The sequence below is a fragment of the Varroa destructor genome, unplaced genomic scaffold, assembly GCF_002443255.2.
Source record: "Varroa destructor unplaced genomic scaffold, Vdes_3.0 BEIS01000003.1, whole genome shotgun sequence".
NCBI classification, from domain to species: domain Eukaryota; kingdom Metazoa; phylum Arthropoda; class Arachnida; order Mesostigmata; family Varroidae; genus Varroa; species Varroa destructor.
The window spans coordinates 47,136,352-47,160,508 of NW_019211456.1; the positions used below are offsets into that span (position 1 = coordinate 47,136,352).

The window sequence follows — 24,157 nt, forward strand, 5'->3', positions numbered from 1 at the left end:
TACCTACTATATAATTTTAGCCACTTAATTCTATTGTACTTCAAAGACACAGGGCACTGTTACATAGCTGATTAGGACTTTAAAAGGTATTAATGATTTTCTTATTACTATATATATATATATATATATATATATATATATATATATATATATATATAACTAAAAAGAATTCTTCGATTTCTGAATGTGTCGTTCTTAGAAAAATAAGAGATTTCCGCGGTTGTTTCTCTGCAAATGATAGCGTATAATTTTATTCTGCCAACTCTCGCTGCGTGTTGTAACACGTTTTCTCCTATTAGCTTTGTTCATTTTCTGGATGTTAAATAGAGTAATCTTTACATTTTGGACTGTTGCTTTATCCGATTCTAAACGTTGGCGAACGTTTTCTTCGGCGAGCGATTGGGTCTTAAAGCCGGTGGCCTTAGCCAAGATACGATATCAGCAGTGGTAGAATCAACTCTATGCGTCATGTGCCCTTTTTCTTCGTTCATTTGTGTCCGTCTTAAAAGAAGTTCGATTGTCAAAAACGACTTGAACTCATTCAGCACGTGCCGTTCGTACCAGCGGAGCTGATGCTGAAGCAAGCTTCGTGCGCGTATCGCGTCGTGTTATTCGAAGTGAGCCAAGGCAGCGGCTTCAATGGCGTCGGAGAAACAGGCCAGCTACTCGGCGCTGGAGATTAATGATAAAGTGTCGTTACCTGTTAGCTCTAAGGGGCATGCGAGCCAGTAGCATTGCTCAACCCGATCCGATGAAGCCTATTCGTTCGACTCTACGATGGCAATTGTTCCAATAATCATCCAGTGGCTTCATCCGCACAGAAGGGAGCTGAGTGTTGGCGTAAGCGTAGCCAAAGAACGAACAGCGTTATCACGCACTCACTCGCCCTAAGATAGACTGCGAAGCGCTTACGAACGGCGAAAATGACGAAGGACAAAATAGCGATGATAGAGGAGAGATACGCAAACGTTCGTACGTGTACACTCATGCAGCAAACAGACCGCGGCAGCACCAGCACAGCAGACAAGGTGGCGTCTGGTTAATGTTGTCCACGCAACACAGTAGCAGTCCGTCTGCTATTTCACCATCGTCTGAATAAGTAGCTGTTCCGTATACTGGACTTGTTATTCCACGAGCGTCATCCTCCGCGTCACCGCTACAGTGTGCCAAAGCAAAAGCATTTTTCGAGTGCGCCACCGCCGCTCGCCATTCGGCATCGATGGCATCTGTGAAATGCGCTTTGTGGCAGATAGAGCCGCTCGCGGAGATATGCACGGCGTACGGAGGAATACACAAACTCACACATGAACATATATATCCAGCCATATCTTTCCAGCGGCGTCGAAAGCAACGAGCTGTTTGCCGTCGCTGCTGCGGTTGCCGTTGCCCAAGTAAGCTGGCTCACGACGAGGCAACGTTTGCGCGTTCGTCGCCAGAAGTTCCAAAAGAAAGAATTAGCCCCAACAGCGGCAGCTGCCGCCCTTGTTCCTTCTGTTGTCGCCGCCGCACGTTGCTCGTCGACCCTCGCGCCTAGCGGCTCACGGTCATCCAGAAAAAGCCGTCGGCAGCCCCATCGACGGCAGTCAGAGCTTAAAAAAAGCATTCTTGTCCATGTTTTTCCTTACGGACAACTTCTGGCTTCCTTCCATTTATCGCTGCTGCTGGAGCTGTCACGCTCATTCCGGCAACGCTAGCTGCGAAGTCTCCCTCTATGTGCACATATATTAGCGTCCCTTCGCGTCGATATTCGTTCAGATGCCGTTCTACGCCGTCGGTACCCTTCTCAGGCTTCTTTACTCTCCCCTCCACCGGTTGCTGTAGCTGGCGCTGCTGCTGTCCTATTACGGCTGGACGGACAGAGACACGCTATGCTAATACTATTGTAAATGACTACTATCGCAGTTAGTGTGCGCGAAGCTTAACGCGCGCGCGAAACGTAAGGCGATGGATACCAACGTATACGCAGTATGAACGATATCGGTGGATGCGGCAGTTTCAGTGGTGGTATCTCTACCGCGCACCAGATAGCGCCAGGTAGCGCGTTTCTATGGGCCATCACTTCGGAGCTGTTCGTGCGATCGTCGACAGTTTAGGGAATCACACAGTAATACAGATCTCGGATTTGTCGAAGCTACCAGCGACCGATCGGACATCGATTTATCGATACGAACCTAATTTAATCTGGCTTATCACTCGGAATCAACACAACAGATCATGTTTATCAATAATAATAGAATAATATGAACCGAGTTAGGAAAACCGATGGTAGTTCATACGCGCAGGCAGTGAAATGCTGCTACACGCTGAACTGCCCCAGCACTTGATGCGCCCGGTGCACTATATAGTAAATACTTATTTGCTCCCTTAACGCCATGTCGACGTTGACCAGAAAGAAATACGACGAAGTTTGAACAGTTTCCCCCGCTGCTCCTCCATTGAACGAATAATTTTGCATTATTCTCTATGGTACGTGCGGAATAGCTGACGCTGACTCGAGATCGTATTCAGGACATCACTCAAGATACGCTGCTACGCGTCATCCAGCTGCAGAAGCTGATGTTACCGTCCACTAAGGTGCGGGGCGGGCAAAGCGGCTCACTGCTCGGTCCGGCGTTGAGTAATGGCAGTTGGTGTACGACGTATGTGAGGCTACCGCCGCCGTCATCGCGGCCGACGCTGCTGCAACGTTTCGAGGGAGCACAGAGCGGCCGCGATACACCAAGTCAATGGCGATTGCGCCGGCGTGAGCGAGCGGGCCAACGAACGCTGAGTGTCGTCGGCAGCGGCACCGGAGAGAGGGTGATAGCTTTTCTTGTTGTCTCGCCATTCCGCGCTGACGGCAGCAGCCGCAGCAGAGAGCGTCGCTACGAGCGACAACATCATTATCGTTGTTGCCGCCGCTCTTGCTGCTGCTGCTGCTGCATCTTCTCTCATCTTATCCTTAGCATTTGTCCATAACGCAGCGGTAGCAACATTGCGCTCCGCTCCGTGTGTTGTGTACAATGTATCTCTCACCGCAGACTGCGGAGGCGCACAGACTGCCTGAAGCTGCGCATCTCGGTCCAACTCAGCTCGCGCGAATTTGCTACTGCCACGACGCCTGCACCAAATGCATTACCACCAAAAACACCAACACCAAGAACGACAGCAGCGGCAACAGTAGTAGCAGGCACAGACGCGTTGTCTCCTCCATCTCGACGCAGCTCGTCCCAGCTGCACCCCTATAGGCAGTATTCATAGGAGCGCTCCGCATTCAACCGCTACCGAGCGACTGCCATTACTCCTATTGGATTATTTTTGTCGGACTGTCCATAGTGTACACGTACACTTGCCCATCGTAAACGCCTGTTGTGTACGGTATAGTGTTGCGTATATCAACCAACGCCGGAAAGATACACAGAACGAAGCGAGCAACCTATTGAGACCATGTCGTCTCTCCGTAAAAACCTATTCCCACGACATATCGTTGTTGACTGAATGTGCTTGATCCGAGGATGTATCTTCATCGAAATGTTGCTAACAGAGTCCGAGGCGTTCTCCTGACGGCTGCAATGGAATCAATTCGCCCTCTTGATGCAGCAGCACGCTATCATAGGTGAATTCTAACTCCATGTGTGTGCGTCTGTTCCACGATGAACCTTAATTGTATCTGTTCGGGAAGACTACGTTCTGCCACGCGTCTGAATTACAGGATCATGATTAGGTCCGTTTCGCGGATAACTCCGAACGATTATTTAGAAGCGATGCCCAGCTTAACGTTCGCAGCTCGCTGACGTGCGCGATAAGGCACAGCAGCACTGTACCTTGTCTGTAAGCCTCATAGCCTCAGTAACTTGCATTCCGTTTCGCATGAAGAACGACATCGATGAGGAGGCCAGGGGAATGTATTGAAGCAGACCTCGTCGCTAGCCGTAGAACATTGGGCAATATTTTAAAGGGACAGTGCCACGGGACGATTCTCATTGCTAAGAGATAACATCTAGCCCGGGCATGCGAGGAGCTTGTCAGGCCACAGCACGTTCCTCTCTTGTCCCCTTTGCTCGATGTGGCGTGATAACCATCAATAATTGCAGGTTCGGGAAACTTTGAGCGTGATCTCGACGCTGAGGGTACGCCATCGCTAGCACTCGTAGCAGAGTTGGGCGTATACGTATGTATCCAGTAGCTATCCCGTTTGCCGTATTTTCACTGGAGGAGGATACTCAGCGATGACGATGTTAGCGCCACCAAGCGCGTCGCTATTGCGAGAAGCTACAATGATAAATACTTTATCTGGCTGGCTCGCTAGCTATGACCAGTTCGTGCAGGCGACAGCAGTATTCCTTCTTTTCTTATCCTTGATTCGTGAGAGTTCTCGCTTCGTCTGTGCTTGTAGCAGCAGCAGCAGCAGCAGCAATGATGTTGTTGTTGTCGTAAATACCTGTTGTGACGCTACATTGGTGTCCACGGCCCCCGCCCTATACAGAGAGCTACGAGGGCACAGCCAAGAAGGCAAAGAGCACGCGGGCATGCACATCTGTAAAGCTACTGCTGAGATCACCAGTGCCTCTACTGCAGCAACATTTCACGTATTCCTCTCTCCCTGCCGTAACGTAGTGTGGTAACAGTGGTCGTAGAAGATGTAGTGCGTAGCGCAGGCGAGCGAGTCAACGTATAACAGTCCATCTGTCCGCCCGGTCCCTCCTCCAGTCCCTGTATGTGTATTGCACCAGACGACAAGATATTCAACGGTTTCTTCTCGTTCCTGTGGCCTACGATGGTCGGCAGATACCTATGTCATCACGTCGTACGGGCCGAGTGATAGAATTTCGAATAGGATGATGACTATTATCCTTCTTGTGCTGCCCACGCTGCGACGGCGCATGCGACGCGTCATCCAGCTGCTGCCTAGAGCAGGAACGGAACTGAAAAAAAGCAAACCACTGAGACGTCGCTAGCACTCCGCGCCACAACGACTACCACCGCCCAACACTGAACGACGACAGCGTCGTCGATTCTCGCTACCTTACCTTTCCTTTTGCCCCGTCGACTTAGTTGCTTCCTTGGTCGATTGCTTGCTTGCTGTCCTGCGTCCTCCGCAAGACAGCTCTCTATGATGTTTCGCAGACGAAGAAACCGTGAGAGACAAAGAGGATAAGCAAAAACTAGTAGCCTACAAGAAGTAGATGTATTAGTCAACGAAGACAAAGAAGAATCTTTTTCTCTGTCTTTTCCTTTGGCTTTCTTGGCGCGGCAGGAGGAGCGCGACTCATCCTGTAGCGCGACGTAACATTCGTTGAAATAACGATGCTTAACACGTCGCAGAGTGTCGTGTGACGTCGTCGCTTTCCTTACTATGTGCTTCTGCTACTGCTGCCGAGACAGCGCATTAGCGCAGCCGCATGGCCGCCAGTGAACCCTACGAGAGGATAAAACCATTGAGGAAGCGAGAAAAAGGCCGTTCGCACGTTCGCTGTTGCGTCCGCTGGATGATAGTGGCAGGTTATCATTAATAATAATAATGAGCGGTACGGAGTCGAACGCTCTGAAACTGATGCGCACGGAAAAGGGGTCCAGGACTACCCATGCTCGCGCCCCCGTACACACCCCTCGGTCACAACGACAAAAACAACAAGCAGGGTTTGTTGTCCCTTCTGCTGTTGCGTTTCGTCTCGTTCATGGGGTAGTGCTAATGATGTCGATGATGATGATGCGCGATGTTGTCTATAGCTTTCGTTCGTCCGTCCTGTTCGCTGCTATATTGCAATATGGAGCGATGCTGCTGCCTGATGCTTGCACAGAAGAAAAAAAACGTGCACAGAGCGTGCTATCTTCCTCCTTGTGCATTAACATGCAGTGCACTGTATCGAGGTCAAGAGAACGATGTTTCTTGTACATCGGTGGTATCATAGTTACATTACGTGACAGAGATCGCGCTGGCTGGAAATATCGACGTGCCATTGAATCTAGTCCATAGTGGTTTTTCTAATTAATTGACAAAATAATCAAAAATGAAACGAAGTTGTATAGGAATATTGAGTATTTTCCTGTCAATGCTCCCTATATGCATGTATATTGTAGTACAGAGGATATGGACTCATGAGCGGGCACACATTAACCAATGTGCGTGTGTGTGTGTGTGTTTATCATGCCCATTACATCGGGGATGTTATTACGCCTGTGCAATCTTCACCAGCGGTTGTCCAACAAACGAGCCGAGTTTGGTGGCCACCAGTAAGGGTTACCAAAAGTGAGCGTATGCCTGTACGTGTGCCTGCGATGGAATATCAAGCAATGCTTTGCCATTTACGAGTCGTGTGCATGTGATGGATATGTGCTGCTGTTTTCTATGAAATCTCAATATGAAAGTGATTCAACGTCTGGAGCAATCTGTGCAAGCATCGGACGCCTTTACTGATTCTGCGAACACTCGATGTGATCGCTTGCCTTCTATCGAGCAAGTCATAGGTAACTTCGGTCATCTCTCTAACAATATTACTACCATAATAACTAGTAACAGCCCATTTATTCTGAATGTATATATACTTCCCGAGGATTTATCTATCGTTAATTCAAACCCTTCATCTCACGTTAACCATAATTGTCTAGCTAGAAGTTAGGTGCGCTGTGGCTACCCTTCGAGCAAGCTTGGCCCAGTGCCTTTGCGAAAGATTAGCGCTTTTCTATGAACGTCTTATTAGCTGGGAAGCTCATGCATTTCTAGTCTTAGTAAAACGTATATTATCAGCGAATCTGATTCGTATCCGTACATGTTTCATGTAGGCGAGAAAGGTCTTTATTTCATTTTCAGCATTAGAAAAAAAGGCATATTTCGATATCTGTGCTACCCGTTTAGGACGAAGCTGCATTTGCACATTGCTCTTGTTCGGTAAGTGACTACCGGCCAGCTGGCGCAGCTTCCCTCCCTGGACTTTTTGATTTCGGTAGTTGTACGTTACCGTCGCTGCTATTGCTTTTTGGCAGTTTTTAACTATTTGGCGGCGTAGCAAGTAAGGCAAGATAGAGAGGGGATATCATCTAAGTAAAAATGAATCCATCTTCTTAGAACTGGTGTTGCAAGCCAAGATACTTCTGGAATTGGTATTGCGTGAATTTGCCACGCACTCTTGCCAGGCTACGATGACCACAACAAGTACTACGGCGTAGAAGCAGAACCCTGCCATACTGGTATTGACAATCGTCCTTTGTCGTCTATGTAATATATCTTGTGTGCGCGTGCGTATAGAGTGCTTTCTGTACATACATGCACACAGACACTCATGGATACACTCACAAGCTGTTTATGTATTATAGACACGGACCGTACGACTGGCTTGCTGGCTTGTCTAATGACGCTGCCGCTACGCCAGACCCCCATTTTCCCCTGCTCAATGTGATACAATCATCGGCCGCTCGGATGAAGTGACGCGCCAAAAGCCAAGAAAGTGCGGCGCGAACAAGCCGCTGCTGTTGGCTAAACCGAATGCTTTACGGCGCCCTTTTTGTATACCGCTTTGCCAGCAGTAGCGGCAGCTTGTTCTGTGCTGATGAGACTGCCGCTGCTGCCTTTGTTGAAGATCAGCGCCGTCCCCTTTCGTGCGTTTACGATCGCACGCAGCTTAGCGTCGTCAGTGCTGCCGTTGCGGCGACAAGTGGATTCGCCGCGTACCGCCACCGCGAATCGAACTGCATGCACACACAACCAGGTATCGCCAAAGACGAAGCCAAAGTCAAAGTCAAACTTAGCTGCAACGATAGAAATAGCACAGCCGCCAGTGCCGCGGCTGCTGGCTAAAGTTCGCCTGTTCATTTTGCCGGTGTTTCAGCTGCTTGCGCTACACGCTGCAATTCGTCAGCTGTTGCTACTGCCGCTTCCAGAGCTACCGCTGGTTGGCCAGCTAACGTCAGTCAGTCATCCAGTCGAAAGTCAGGCAGAAAGCCGAACGATCGCCGTCACCGCCGCGGCCCGCCCCAGAAGATCCTCCTCAGGAGAGTGATGTGTGCTTGCGGCATCTGAGCGCATAGTACTTGCGTCTGTCTATGTCTCTGTACAAATGTACGTTGGCAATATCTGAAAAACGGCGGCGTACGACAAACCAGCATAGCGAGCGAATCATTTGCCGCGCACACACAACTGTGAACCGTGTAGGGTGTCGCTGTCAAACTGAGTAGGACTGGACTGGGCGACGACAAACGGCGGCGGCTGCCGTTGCTCGAAGTGCCGTTTGCGACAGAAGCGACAGTAACGACAGCCTGTAACAGTAACGTAACGCAACAGTCACACGAGTAGCAATAGGAGCGACTATAAGATACAGAAACAAGCGCACGTATGGGCAGGATGGCTTCAGCAAAAGCAGGAATATAGATAGCGCTAGCTTACGTAGTTCTGGTCGATGGCGCTGCTGCTGCTGCTGCTGCTGCTGACGCTGACGATGACAACGATGACGGTGGCAACGGCGACGCCGGCTAGTAGCCATCTGGGCTATCGTAGCCCCACCCTCACCCTCATCCCCACCCCAGCCCAGCCCACCCCCTGCCTCCACTGTAACAGATTACGTGTGCCTCGGACTGGGCGAGCAAGTGGCAAGTGAAAAAGCCTACTTCGGTATCATCAACGTTTAGCAGAATCGCCTTCTCACTCGAACAGCAGCGTCGGTGCTTGCAGAGCTGACAAACGACGGCTGGAGCAGAAGGTCATAGTAGTAGCGGCGTCTGAGCCGAATCTGTACCTTGCCGCGCGGTTGTCCTGCTAAACGAGCAGATTTCGACTGCAAACGTCGTATATAAGGAAGAGGCAGACAGGGAAGAATGGGGAGGACGAGCGAGCACGGTCGCCGGTTTCGAAGCTGGTGTACACCACACAGAAGGCCCGCTTTACGTTGTTCGATGTAGGTATTGTCGAGGCTAAACTTTTCTATCCAAATAGTATGCACAGGTTTATTACCTTTAGGTGATTATCAGTACCAATCAAATTCAGAAACTGAAGACGGCCTCTGGACAGATGATGTAATAGCTTCCGTCGCCGCTTTACTTTTATTTTGAAACATTTGACTGAAAAACTTCTCGCCTTCGGAAATGTCCCTCCACTGGAGAACTAGTTTATCGTCTAGGTCGACCAGATCAGGACGTCAATTAACTGTAAAACTATTTGTAACCAAAGTGCCTTATCACAGACGGATACGCTTCTTGTACCTAGTCAACGCTTGTTAAATTATTGTCAGAAAGAAACTCAATCCAATCCACTTCATCTGTGGCCGCATTTGATTCTTCCCGAGTATGAAATGTTACTCTCGACTTGGCTCCGTGGTCTCCTCCATAATGCAACTAACGTCAATACATTTGTCAGGAACCGCTCGTAGCGCCACTGTATACACGCATATATATTTCGCTTTAGTACAGTTATTGTACCCGTATGTACTAAACATATACATAGATATTAAGCTTTAAACCATTTCCATGGTCGCGTTGCACATTCGCATATCAGCGCACATTTATCATAAGCGGGGCGCCATTCGACCAGAAAACTAATGGCCACCGATGCAGCAGCCGCCGCTGCCCCCCTTAACGCGCGCGCGAAATACGAACGAACGAACGAAGATGACGTTAGCAGAATTTGCGCGCGCCATTAGCATTTTACTACTACTATATAATACGATAGCATTATCATTGGCGACGTCGTTGTCATTATTATTATTGTAGTCTCTTGCAATAGCCTTCAAAGGAATAGATAGGACTGATTTCATGCGGTTCTCTTACGATCGGCGCTGCTGCTGCTGCGTTCCTCGTCTGCAGAAGCTACAGAGTCAACAGAATCAATCTAAACGGTCGCAGGAACCGCTCCAGACGGTCGCAAAGATAGAAACAGACATTCAGAAGGAAGGCTTCGTTATTTCGTCTTCGTCTTTTCCCGCTCCGGAACGAAAGCGCTGATGGCTGTGGTTGTCGCTGGCGCCAGCGTTCGCCAATACATGGTGTAGTTACAGCCGCGCACGCAGGCGAGCATACGCAGACATAACGTATCTGTACTTACGTACAACGAGCAACAAACAACAGGCAGTGCTTGGCTGCTGGCTCATTGGCTATGTCGCAACGATATCCCCTCTTCAGTCTTCGTTTGTTGTTTGCCATACGCTCGTACCACAGCCGTCGCTTGGTCGTCTGTTTGCTTGTCCGCTCGCTGTTCCTATTTCGTGGCTGTCTCTTTGGTCGCTTTCCAGCTCGGGCCGCACCGACGTGCAGCCACAGAGCGAACGAGCGAGCGAGCGGGCGGGCGGTCGGTCGGTCGGTCAGTCAGGCAGGCAAACAGACGCAAGCAAATCAGCCGACGATGGGTGATGCTAGTTCGAAGCGACCGTTCAAGCTGCCTACGGGGCAAGCGTCTGCACCGACACAGCTGCTACCATTGTGACCGGTGGTAGCTGTCCAGCTTCTCTCGCAGGTGCTATCGCTGTTGTTGTTGTTGGCGTCGTCGTTGATATGTGAGCAGCGAAGGAACAGCTTTGCCACCGTCGTTGCGTCTCGCGTCCGCGTCATGCTCGTCTATCTACGGTATGGCAACGGTGACCATTGCGGTGGCGAGGCTAAACGATGCCTGCATTCGACGAAAAACAAGAAGATGATTCTCATTACGGATTGAATAGATAGAATAGAATAGTAGCATATGGTAGGTTAGAGAGAAATCAGCAGCAGCGTGGCCGAAGGCCGTGTGGCGTCGTATAGGAGAACGAGAGAATGGGAGCCAGCCACGATTGGTATGTCTTCTATTTTTTCGTCTGACCGATTTCGCTCATTTCTTCGCGTAACAACAAGTAATAGGTACGCGTAATAAAAACGCGATGGGGCATAATAATAATTATCTGCTGCTAAAGTCTTAATCAACAAATAGACAGAGCAGGAAGATAGATTGCAACCGTTCCTGTTCTTGAGCGTCGTATCTCGTTATCGTGGCGGCCAACTCATCGATACCTCAACTTGTCATGGGTCCGATATTGCGACGTGTTTCGTCCTCCTCAGACAATAGAGACGGAGCCAGCTAGAAGTTAGAAAGGATTGTGATCACGGGGTCAAATAGGTTGTCGTCTAGATGCACTCACATGTTTCAGAGGGCGATAAGACAAAGACAGGTAAGCTTTAGGTGGTCGCGATTTATCGCGAAGGGCAACAAAGTGCGACGTCGCGACAACGAGAACTTCCGGGCGAAGTGCCTCGTAACGTGAATGAGGAAAATTTTGTTTTTCATAAACAGAGAAGAGTTCTATTTTTTACAGGAATCACCTAAGAGGATAGATATGATAATGGTAGCTAAATCATACTGGGACTGCAATTCTACTTTACATCGGACTACAGGGATAACCTATGAATGGTGAGCCAATACCGTTGACACAATGGCTGTTAGCATACAAATACCCGCGTGCTGATATGAAAGCGTTCACTAATGCTTTTGCACTGTGTGCAGTAGCCCCCTATATGACATGTCGAGGTCTGCGGTGTATGGTACGAAGAGGAAAAGCTATCTATCTGATAGTTTAAAAAAAAAAAAGATAAGGGCTGAAAGTCGGTGAACCAGTATGTGACGAAATCATCGTTAGTCATAATAACAAAAGCAGTAGTCCTGGATTTCTAGTATCTTGGGAAAAATCAGATGTACCTTAACCGATGTTTTTGAACCTTCAACAAATCAGCATTCTGATAGTTGCTCTAAAGAGATCCCTGCTAGATTCTGTGTTTATTTATTGAGTAGCAGGATCGGTGACTTGAGTCAGATGATGTTCGAACAATCCACAAGTGATTTACTTATCTGCGCAAACACCCGAACCCAGTGAAGTGTACCGTGCACAGCAATAGACAGCCCATTTCATCGGCTGCCGACGCGGAACTTCACTGTCCTATATAATTGTTCATACAAGTACAAAATTGTAACGCCTGTAAATATGATTACAAAGTTAAGGGTCAACTTTTCCTTGTGCTATATTTGCATTGAACATTGAATTGCGTCTAACTTAAATGTTTCCGTATTCAGAATTAGAACACGAAATTCAGTCTGGCTGTTGTTTCGTTTCCGTGGCTTTGTTACATATATCATCATGATTAATTGACGAAATCTCATAATAACTATGTTGATAAGACTGTCAATGTTGACCTTTTCCGTACTGGCAGATTATCGATGTGCTTGTACGTGCCTAGCTTATAGATTCGCTAATTGTTTTCCTTCCTATAGTGTACTGTATGTTCTCAATCAGTCCCAGCGGCCGTGTGCATTCATGCTTAGCTTTCTAAGAGAAATGGCTTTTTTTTTTTTTTCCAATGAATCCAAGTGCCCATGAGAGCCAGTTAGCGCAACTTATCGCTGACGGACTCCCTGTGGCTGATTCGTTTTCTTTGGTACCAATCGCGGCCGTTTGTTAGCTCTGTTGTAGCGTCTCTCCTTTCTCGCTCAAGCTCGTTCTTTTTTCAGCTTTTGTTTTCGTTTTAGTTTGCCACTTATTGGGAGAATCCTGTTTTTGCTCCTCGGGGCATTTCAGTTGCTTGTAGATGTGCGCCCCAGTCACGCGCTGCTCACACTGTTTTACTAGGTAAGGTTTTCTCTCGTTTTGATTCAGCCGATTGAGTCACCCAGTATTGATTGTTGTCATTTATCGTCTTGCTTTTCTTCCAGATGCCTATCGATGTGGGTGTCTATTGGGACCAGCGCATTCGTGGCAGCACACAGACCAAACTAGACAGACAGCATCTTCTCTCCTTTGCCGCTCATCCCTTAGTAGTTGATATATAATACTAGGAACGGGTATGGCCAGTTAGATGTTGGCTGTTGTTGACACCGTGATCAGCACAGAAGAGCCTCAGCTTTTTCGCGTCATGGGTTTTACGATGCAAAGAAAAAACGCCATTGGCCTTTTTGTGTTTAGCTCGCACTTACATTTCACTGTTATTTCTCGATGAGCTGCTCACTTTAGTTTAGTCCGACTATTTGCGCCATTCTGACGCACTAACGTCGATAGTATACGTACGTCGCTCTCGTTAAAGTCGCTCCTTGTGACTCTGACGGTAATCGCTTCACCTATTTTCGCGACTGTTTCTCGAAACACACGCCTCGAAGAGCTCTCGGCGATCGCACCGGCCACAAGTGTGTCCCCGAACTTTACTGAGGCCTGTCTAAGAGGAACGGCGATTCGATCCATAACGCTGTTGTGGGGTGCCTCACACTTCGAATGAGCTGTTGTACCCATGTGAGACAGAGAAGTAACGCGAGATCGAGAGACACGGTAAAGCAGAGGAATCAGCAAGCCACATATTTCGATGTCGCCGAACGATCGCACGGATGCCCGACGGCGTCGTAAAGACGCAAGGATGAATGGCAGTCCGAAAGGGACACCTCTTGATTCTCTTACACGCTTTTATTGTGCTACTATTAGTACTATTACGACTAGTTCTTGTTTGTTTCTCGTGTTATCGCGACGGCACTCTTGCCCGCCACTGGCTGGGCAAGCGTTAGGCCAGCCGATCCGACTCGTCAGTATCATGACAAACATCATCCGTGTTAAAACCGAGTCAAAAGCATCACTTGATGCTGGATCAGTTGGGGATACACGCACAAGCGCGGTAATGAAAAAAAAAAAAAAAAAAAAAAAAGCTTCGTTGCTATTTATTTTTCCGTAACAACCTTTACCTTCTTGGCTAGTAAGCGGTTGATTAGCTAGCTCGTGATGCTTACAACGTCTGGCTTTACGGTATATTTTTTGATCTGTTTGATATAGAAAGGCGGACCTTGAATATAAGCTTGTTTAGCAGATGAGCGTCGGTTATGAGCGAAAGTGTTTACTGCCTTTCAAAACGGATCATGAAAATTGTCGGTTCTTAACAAAGGCTATGCACTTGAAATGTACGACCATACTTCATCGTTCGTTGTAGGTAGTGTCGAACCTCTCACGTTTTCAAATATGTTGGATAATCAGAAACTTCGGTAAGAGTTAGGCCATGTGAAGCAATCTAACAGAGACCTTCGTTAGAGAGATGTTCGTTAGACGAACTTTTTTGTTGCACGCCTTACTTACAACTTACTAGTTGTTTTAACTCGACAGTGTACTTAATACCCAAGCATTTTTCTAATTTGTGATACTTTTTGCCGACAACTGTTCCTGGCGGTACTTTATTACCAACTAATGTTTTTCCTGATCAAGTCCTTAGGCAGCACGAACTTTTGTTATTTTCAGATAGTCGATTCATACTGTAATGCATAAAGAAGCTCGGGCAGTTTCATCAAAACCTATCTTAGACAGTGGACTTTTACGGCTGACTTTTGTAGCCACAAATATTTATCTGGAAATATCTGCATTATAAAGCCTACTGGACAATTAGGAAGCTGGCGTGGGTACACAGTGTACACGCGGACGAGTTACCGTTACCTTTCGGCCGATGCGGTATGAATATAGCGATTCTAGTCAATCTACCGTATACTAATGTGCGATGCTAAATTGAGCTCGTTTCGGTAAAAACAGGTATTTCAAATTAGGAAATTTTCGATGAGCGTAAATTTAGTTAGGCGATAGTATAGTGGATCCAAGAGCTACGAATAGCAAAGCTCGAGGTGCCGGTCCGTAAACTCTTAACGGTAAAGGTAAGCATGGGTATGTGTAATGATTCTAGAGAACAAAAACCAAATATTAGCTTTTAACGAACAGAAAAATACTAAGTTTCTAGTTTTCTGTTTCTATCGATTAAGCTTGCAAGTTCCTTTGTTCGATTTTTCGGCCGTCTCGCAAGGCTACAGGAAATACCCCAAATAAAGCTAAATACTATCTGACATCATAATTCGACCACATTCCACCTATAGCCGCAGTTAAAATTTAAATGTACCGTGTACGTTGTTCAAGTTCTCACTACGACCTTCAAAGTTCCACGCTATTGAACACTAGCTTTTTAAAAAAATCATGAAGCTTTTATGCCTGTTTGAGAGTCAGCACCTTTGGAAATATCGAAAACTGCTGCCAGCCAACAACTGTTTTCCTCCGATGATTCAACTATAAACAATTTGACGTTCAAAACTCACAAAGTGAGATTGATTCAACGAGTCTGACTAACAACGACGATAGATGCTAGTCACTAGCATGTGTATCATGAAATCATAAAATAGATTTTCACTATTACGTTTTCCGCTCGAGAAGGATGTACGGTTACGTGTGGGCGAGAATTTTAATTTACGTAGCATGTTAGAATTAAGGCATAGCAATCTACTATGGAAACGAAGACGCACGCAAATTGAAGGTGTCATGTTGTAGTCCTTAGAAGTATTTCTCAGGCTAGGTATCTAGGACGTATGTATTTCATAGTACAGTGAAGAACACAAGATGCCTGCCAAGTCGGGTCACTCTGTGGCATCTCAGGAAGCTTGCAGGATCCGTGAAAGACAACCGAACGTTAAGGGTCTGTGTTCCTTCTTAGCTTGTTTGTAGTCCTATTATCCGAAGATTTTGCATAATCTATTCTAATATTATATCGTAACTATTTTAGATATTGACGCTTCCATGATGACTGGCTATGCTATATTTTTTCCAGCATAAATGTTTACACTACACAGAAAACGCTATTTTCGAAAGGCACGAAACCCTTACTACCGTACCTATCAGGCTGCCAAGATGCTCCGACCTATACATAAGCAGATTAAGTATATTCTCCAGAGCGTCTGCCAACTGCAAATCGTCGGCTTCTGAGTTAGTGAGAGTACCTTTTTCAGTCACCCTTAAAAACTGGTATCCAAGCATTGTGCATTTGGCTCCGACGATAACGTTCGGTACTCTTGAACTTGAATAATCTGAAGAACCGGAACTTCAACTTGAAACTTGAATAACCTGAAGAACCGGAACTTGAACTTGAAACTTGAATAACCTGAAGAACCGGAATCAGAAGAACGAATATAAAGATTCACTGCTAGCGGTTCCTGAGTATTTCTTGTAAGTAAAGCAGATTTATTTCGCTCCGTTTAAGCAGAGCAAACCAAGGACCTTTTTTTCGACTAAGCGAGACAAACCCCTCTTTTAATTGTTTGAGAAGATTTTCATCGGTTATCTGCGATTTAGAAGAGGAACGGAAAGGTAAACTTAGTAATCGAACGTTTGATAATCGGTTCTTGAAAATGATGGATCATTTAAAGCTAAAGTAAGCATTTCAAGAAGAGCTTTTCATAGTCCTGCAGTGAACTGGGTCGGTGTGAATGTAATGCATAGTAAAATATTGACATTTGTATAGCGGCTTGCTTTGGATCCATTCTGGTATCGTAAGCGGTTCAGCCCTTTTCGCACTGTTTTCTTAACACCTATAATTAATACTATTACACTTTTTGCCATTTTTATCCAAAATGCCGTTCAATACCAGATATTCGCAAAGGTATCTATTTTAATATGAACGCTGGGGGTTTGCCAGCAAGGTGCAGTACCCCGAAATTTGTTATCAGGTGTTTCCGGCGTTGCTCTCAAAGAAAAAGTATTTTCTCAAAAGCTAACGAAATTAGACATTAATTAAACACGATTAACTAGTGCGGGCCAGTACTGTGAATAAGGGAGAGAAAATGCACGGTATCTTGCCTCGACGGGATGGCTCCTAGAAAACAAATCAGAACGAGAATTAGACAACATTGATTAGCACTTAGCAGATGATGATAGCTTTTCTAACCCAAAAATATAATTGAGATTCCTATTGTGATAGAAAGCTTCGGGCACTAATATTGTATCTCTAAAATGTGTAGATGTTGGCACTGAATAAACTTTAACTTACAAAAACTATCAACCGTATTTTTAGCAAATAGCTATCTTTCAAATCTCTTCAGATCGCCATTTTCTAATGCTTCTTGTATTATTTTTATGTTGTGGATGTTTTTCTTTTTGATATGTTATATCTGTCGGATCGAATGTATTTGGCCTGCTAACAGTATACGTATAGAAGTAGTTAGGTGTAAAAAAAACCTCAGGGAATTAAGGTCAGCTAGCAAAATAACGATTGCTATTCTTAATCTCATGTGAGGCGCTGATGATCGAGCAGCGATGCCGATCTTAGGTGAACGATCCTAGTTTTAGGTTCATTGCTATTTGGACAAATCCAGCAAGAAGCAGATTAGCCAATCAAACAAAATAGAAAAGCTTCCATATGCTAGGCTTAGCGAAACATGCGTTAAAGAATATGATGTTGACATTCAATTGTGGGCGAGAAACAAGACAACAGTATTTAACCTGAGCTATTCTTGCAGGTACCAGCGGACCGGCGCGCGTACTTGGAACATCGTAATCGCACCGTCTTATCGAATTTACACCAATTAACAGTCTATTTCCTTAGTAACAACAATTCGTAACTACTGCATGCTAGTATTACTGTTGATTTAAACGTTGTTGTGGAAGAAAATGAACGATTTCGTTTCTTTGTTTCCAATTTTCAGAATCTGTCCTTGGCCTTAGTCTGCTTGACAAGCCCGAATGCCAAACTGTAAAAAAAGGTCGGCGGCGAACCTACGCAGACAATGACCCCGAATGCAAATACAGGTACAATTTGGCCGTATCTGCGCGCAAACACATTCATAGTGGGTTTGTTTTTAAAGAAGTCAAAGTCGTCTTTAACCAGGATCCTATCGACAAGCTAGAAAATAGTTGCGTATTGTTCTGCTTCATGACCGTCATATGGCAGACTGGACTGCTAAGCATATCATACAAAATAGTTACTCTTTAGCTACTAATTTATGCTGAAATGTGCTCATAAACCACAAAACGATGCTCAAAATCTCTGAAGTAGAACTAGCTGCAACTAGACCGTCTCTAGAAGAATGTTTTCCTCTCTATTGAAAAACAGATGCGTAGAGGCTTATGTCTAGAACGACGTTATATTGGATAATAAATTTCTAGCATGAAACTATTATGCTGGTTCCTGCGCCCTGATCTCTGGCAGATGCCCCACATGTGTTCGTTATGGCATACAAGTTCCATAAGGCAGACAAGTTGCCAATGGCCGGTATTGGCGACTTTCTGTTTTACCGTTACTTTAACTAGTGAATGAATATTAAATATAATACCTTTCGGCCTAAATATTTGTTGTCCTCTATTTCGGCTGCGCTGTAGGTGCGATGCATGTTCGTTTGTAACAAAGTGGCCATCGGATCTGAAGCGGCATCAACGAACCCACACTGGAGAACGGCCGTATCCCTGCGCGGTTTGCGGGAAGCGTTTCTCGCAGCGTACGACACTCCGCAATCACCACCATTCGAAGCACCCAGAGATCGAACTCAAAGAGCTGCCATCGATAGCCCATCACGGGCGGCAGCCACGTTCTTTGTCGTTATCTTGGACGGCCGAAGATGCCCATTTAGCACACGGGAATGGTGGATCCACAGGGGGCGCACGTTATGCCAGCATGAGTATGTTGATGCCTTCTGAAACTGAAGAGTCGGAAGAAGAGATGAAACGATACGATCTGGTAGCCGATTTACTGCCGCTCTCGTCCAATCTAGGAGTTCTACCAGGCAATGGAAGTAACAGCAGCGGTCCAGCGCTACCTTTACCTGCACACAGTGCATCGATATTCGAGCTACTTAAACTTAAAATGCACAACGGACATAAACGTGACAGGACGACATCTTCTACCTCAGGCGACTTAATCACGTCCTCAGGGACGCTGCAACATCTTCCCTTGGATTTCCGAACGTCATCGTAGGGCGAAAAGTACATCGTCTAAAAGGGTCTTTGCTGGCGAATTACGCTTCCCTGGTCTGCTTGAGGCTGTACGCTGAATATAGCAATCAAATTCGCCCATCCAAAAAGCTGCCGTGTTCGTTGATAGGCGTTCTTCGGATCTGTTACTAAGTGCTGCCGATCAAAAGGGAGTAGCATTTTATATCGAATGCTTTAGTAGCCTTATTGTTATGCTGAACAGCGTGATCGGCTGTGACCCGAAGTGTTCAGAACTCAACTTGATGGTAGTTCTGGTCAGTTGGCCATACTTTGTTAACATTTTTTTCTCGTAAAAATGACTCAGAATATTACACGTAGCAATTCTGGGTGTTCATGTTGAAGGTGTTACCTTAATGGGCCTGATGTTGCTGTCAAGGTGTTGTCTAATCCCTTTCAAAAATGCTGCCGGATTTGAACCTGATCCAGCCGGCGCCATGTAAAAAAGGAAGAGCTGCACCTGACAAAATTTTAAATGAGTTTTGTACATTGACCCTCGTTTCTTTTGTGTAGTGAATTAATACTCAAATCGCCTCGAATAATTACCACAGATCTGTGTATTGAACCTCAAAACGGGCATTTGTGGTCTGCCTAGACTTCAAAGCATTTTAACTATAGAGTGACTGAGATTGTTGTTCTACAGAAAACATTGTTTTTTTTTCTGCTCGCATGGCCAAGCTCATTAAACGGCAGCTTACTGATCTATAGTAATACATCGACAACCCAAAAAGGTGTTTACATAAAAGTTAATTTTAGCTGTAGCAACAAAAGTGTTTGGCATCGAAAATGCACATATACCTATCATCATAACATTGCTATGACAATAGCATCTATCTGAATGGAAATTCACGGGGGATCTGAGAATCCTAATATCAAATTCTGAACATTTCTAGCTCCCTGTCAATAGATATCGATGTGGGCTCAAACAATCCTGTTGATTTCGCCTTCTCCACGGCGCCAGTCTCTACATGCATAAATTTCCTTATGAATTACTAGCTATTGTGCACAAAACACTCAAGTTTAAGGTGTTATTGTGTGGTCAGTCACATTCAGTATGTACATATATTCAAGAATGCCCATCCCAAACAAGCGACCCAAAAAATCTGTTGTTCAATGAAAGGCCTGCTTGAAGCAAGTTTGCCGGGCTTGATACGCCTCACATTATCGCCACTTAGTTTAACGATCACCAGTTAGTTTAATTGATTTTTTTAAAAAAATCTCTAACTCACAAGAATATGGTAAATATATTTTCCCTAGATATGTTACTTAGCTATCGTATATATTTTCTATATGAACGTGAAATTAAAATTCCAACACTGAACTCGCTAGGAGCGGTTTTATGTCAAATAGTATTGAAAACGATTGCTAATTCCCAAAGGGCACTGTTATCGCCACCGACCACTATGTTTCTAAATACAGTTCTAATAACGTGCGAACGTAGCTTTGCAGCTAGTTGCATTGCAATGGATCTTTTCGAGTTTTTCAATGTAGTACTCGCTTTCACAATCCTAACTGTTTTTATATGTCAGGGGCGCGGGGAGGGGGCGGCGGGTAACTTCGTAGTACTTACTGTAATAGATTACCTTCTATGCTACGTGCTATGCATATAATTTAAAGTGACACCAACTACGTATCGTTACTTCATGCTAATCGTTTTCATCACTTAACGGAGAAAAATTCATCTTGAACAACAATGGTGTTGGAACTTCGATGCCCACTCTTCATTAATGGAAGGTTAAGCAGTTAAACGGATCAAGTTGGTCCTTTGAGGAAAACAGAGAGTTACGTTACAGTTAACGAGCCTTCAGGACCCCACTGCCATTTCTAAACGGTCCATTAATTAAACACGAATGGAATGAGAGAGACAAAGCTGAATGAGTGACCAAAGGTTTATTTTTCATGTTATGCCAACAGTGCCCTCAGAGCACCCTGTTAATGTATATTTCTTGCGTGCGTTTGTTGAGTAATGATAATTATAACAGAAACTGTTATGATAATTAACATTAGTAAGTTATTATGATACATAAACAGATATTGATTGCTTACATTAGTTACGTTATTAAGTTAATTTATGTTTTTATCCTTGACGTTTTATATCTCTTGAATATGCCATTATTAGAATGTTGTGTCCTGCAACATAACACGTTTTCTTCGTTTTTTTTTTTTTTGTCATTCATGTATCTTGTCCACTGGTTTTGCGCGAAAGTCTCTAATAACTGCCCAAAAACTGCTTGCCAAATATTGGCCCCCAATAACGACTACCGGTTGCTTCCAAGGACTAACCCTTATTGAAAGCACCGAACGATTGAGAAAGCATAATTCTTTTAGCAACCATTACGTACATGGTTATGCATAAGTTTTCACGTTGCTGAAGAACTACATGGACTAAAATTTTTTTAAAAAATCGAAGAAAAGGATTACCAATGCTGTTATTGATTCAATTTCAAATTTCCTTTACTTTAGGAGTGGGAATCAATTCAACAATTATTTATAAATTACTGTTATTAGTAGGTTGAATTATTATATATTCCACTTCCGCCTGTGATCAAAACGAGAATAAATAAAGAATTGTCTTAGAAAAGTGTTATATAAAATAAAGAGCGGAGGCGACTTTGTTAGCCGTCGTTTGAACGACACAACCTGATATACAGATCGTATTTTGCTACATAGTTGCTCACATATACACATACAGACATTTATTACATGACCTGAGTGTCTACGTGTACTCTGATTTATACCGAACGGCATCATGCACTGCAAGAATACTCTCCAATAACGATAGCTCCGGTCTCAGTGTTCGAAGTACCGCTACGTCGATTCGATGTAAAGAAATTGTCGAATTTAGAGCTTTCGCCACGCTATCAATAGGCCATGTCAATCGCTCGGTTTTGATAGCCGTCAATGGTTGTTTAGTACTGGAAACGGGGAAAGTTAGCAAAAATTCTGTAACTATCTAATAGAAAGACGAGAAAATATCGTGAGGGACTGTTCTCGATAGCTGTACAAAATTCATCATTCAAGGACGTTTCACTCCTATGCAGATACTGATAAATAGTCTCATCTTCTGCTCATCGGATATGACCGAAACGATTTCGCCCGAGTATACACCCTCAGCTTCTATCCACACTATTGATCTAATTACTCGCGTATATTAGTGTGGCTACCCAGCAGGCTCCTTTTACTTGGTTCAGTCAAAGATCAGTCGAAGTATATATACAGTGTTCCGTAAATCACGCACAGATATTGAAGTAAAGAGAAAGATCATAGAGTTTGTCTAAAAGTCGAAAAATCGTGTACGATCAATGCGGTCTATCCGTATTAATTCGGAAGTTATATATGTCTTAGCGCAAAATTCACTAAGATCAACGTGTTGTAAATTAAAATATTGGAATGTTTTTGAACATACAATATTACTATTATTTAGCTTTTTTTTTTTCTTATAACGTTTGCTATGACATTCAACGTTAATTACTCGCAAAAAAAGCTACACAGACATCGCTTAACGGAGCTATCAACGTATACGTATGTATTAACAATAAGTTCAAGTTATATAATGAATATTAAGTGATTTGTGAATCTCATTCAAAGATCCAGTGGGTACTATGGGACGGTGTATTGCATTAAAGTTTTTCAACAATCATTACTGGCTCTATTGTAAACCCAGTGAAAACGGGGGTTACAATTAGCCTGAGTTGAGTTCTGTTGTTGCAAATTTACTTTCGGCTTTAAATCGTCTTTAAGGATGTATGAGTGGAGTTCATTGTTGGATCAGTTAATAATCTGTTTTTCAAATTCGTCTTGTATTTGTCCCACAAGAAAGCGCCGCTTTAGATTCGAATATATGATTTGTGAACTATTAATTCCGTATACGTTATAACGGTGCCAATAACAATGTCGCAATAAATAACGAAGCCTGGATCCGACTCGGGGTCCGACCTAATCTATAGTAGTAGAGTCTTAACCGTAAATGAATTATCAGGGGGTAAATCAGGGTGAAATAACTGTCAATTGCCCCTGTTGTTTTATTCATTTTATGAGGTTTAATTCCTTTTTTTTTGTTCACACTACAAGAAAGGAGCTTGAAATTAGATATATGCTACATGAGGTATCATACGGTTCGGTGCAATCTATATTAATTGGAAAGATCATGATAGAACATTTTGAGACTGGACTTTATTTCATCTCATACGGATACATTTTAAATGGGCACAAGAAACCATGTAACCTCGAATCAAGGCCGAAAAGCTACGATATGCTAATTTGTCACCTTTCATACGTTTGTCGTGTGCCATCATTTCATAATAAATACCAATTTTCGTCGCCTATATATTATTTTCATGCATGAAATATTACATACTTGTAGGGAAGCAGACATATCAGCGCAGGGGTGGTTACCCCTCTCGAAGAACGGAGGTTCTTATTGCATAAAAGGCCAAACAAATTCTTATTTATAATATACACATAAGACTACACAGTATATATAAATCAACATTAACTTTAGAGATGCTTATTCATCATTATCCGTACGAGGCGGTCGGATTCTGTTGTGTAACACTGATAATCTCAACGAGGTCTGTAAATAAAAATAAATAAACTAATTACGTTTTTTTGTAAGACGAAAGCAAAAGAAAAATGTATGCTTCTTTATTTAATAGTAACGGTGCGCAGTAAATGAACACTCAAGTTCTTCCAAATTTTAGAGGATATTACGCTGACGATCTCGATTATTGATGGTACTATGCTCGGCTTCCTCACTGCCTTAGCGAAGCCTTTGCTGCTGGCAAACTTCCAATTAGCTAAAACGGGATGATGAGATACACTGAAACACAGGTACGATGCACAGAGCTATCGACGTACAGAAGACGTCTAATATAGACATTTGGCATCGTCGCCAAACATAAGCGTCATCCTTTTTGGTTACATTCGTATTATTGGTACGCAATATTTCAGCTTCAGAAGATTGGTAGACGCAGAACAAATAGACAATCTGCATTGACAGAAACCAATCATCACGTTTAAGTCGCGGCTGGCTATGGACGGAATACGCCCGGAACACTCACATTTCGGCTCTGAACGACATAGCTTTAATGTTATATTTGCAAAAATCGAACGTGTTGGGAATTAATTCTAGGCCTTTATAATAAAGCTTCCAGGTAATTTCTCCTAAGGCCTAAAAATTAACCATGACTATTTTAATTGATTTAAGCAACTTTTAACGGGGCAACAGGTAAGCACAGGCTCCGTTTTACTCGCTGAAGTCCTTTTATCATCAGACTAATGGTTCACGTGGCAGTCATTTGTTTCAGATGATGGGTGTCACACGATTCGTATATCTTTAAAGGCTTTATCACGGGCTTTAGAAAAGTCTCTATAAGCTGCTCTGAACGCGAAATCTGTTATTAATCAATACCAAATCATTGAACATTTCCTTCCGAATCCATTAGTCATTAAAGTTGATAAATTACGTTTGTTCATAT

General features: G+C 44.3%; 1 protein-coding gene and 1 long non-coding RNA gene across 2 annotated transcripts; one reads left to right on the forward strand and one right to left on the reverse strand.

Moving 5' to 3' along the window:
* Window positions 1-220: 220 nt before the first annotated feature.
* LOC147757045 (uncharacterized) lies at window positions 221-5,146 on the reverse strand. Its single transcript, XR_015325216.1, has 2 exons — window positions 5,010-5,146; window positions 221-4,904 (listed from the first exon to the last, which is right to left on the reverse strand). It is a non-coding gene; the product is annotated as an uncharacterized LOC147757045 (long non-coding RNA).
* Window positions 5,147-5,788: 642 nt separating this feature from the next.
* drm (odd-skipped family member drumstick) lies at window positions 5,789-23,313 on the forward strand. The gene is made up of 3 exons (XM_086985634.1): window positions 5,789-6,447; window positions 17,402-17,504; window positions 18,075-23,313. The coding sequence occupies exons 1-3, from the start codon at window positions 6,342-6,344 to the stop codon at window positions 18,664-18,666; spliced, it is 801 nt and encodes a 266-aa protein (XP_086841760.1). The 5' UTR covers window positions 5,789-6,341; the 3' UTR covers window positions 18,667-23,313.
* The last annotated feature ends 844 nt before the right edge of the window (window positions 23,314-24,157 follow it).

What these genes read in the sequence shown, in the direction of transcription:
- drm (XM_086985634.1), top strand. Translation starts at nt 6,342, where the DNA reads ATGAAAGTGATTCAACGTCTGGAGCAATCTGTGCAAGCATCGGACGCC. An exon ending in TTCTATCGAGCAAGTCATAG is followed by an intron (nt 6,448 to 17,401) that starts GTAACTTCGGTC and finishes TCCAATTTTCAG; the next exon opens with AATCTGTCCTTGGCCTTAGT. An exon ending in GACCCCGAATGCAAATACAG is followed by an intron (nt 17,505 to 18,074) that starts GTACAATTTGGC and finishes GCTGCGCTGTAG; the next exon opens with GTGCGATGCATGTTCGTTTG.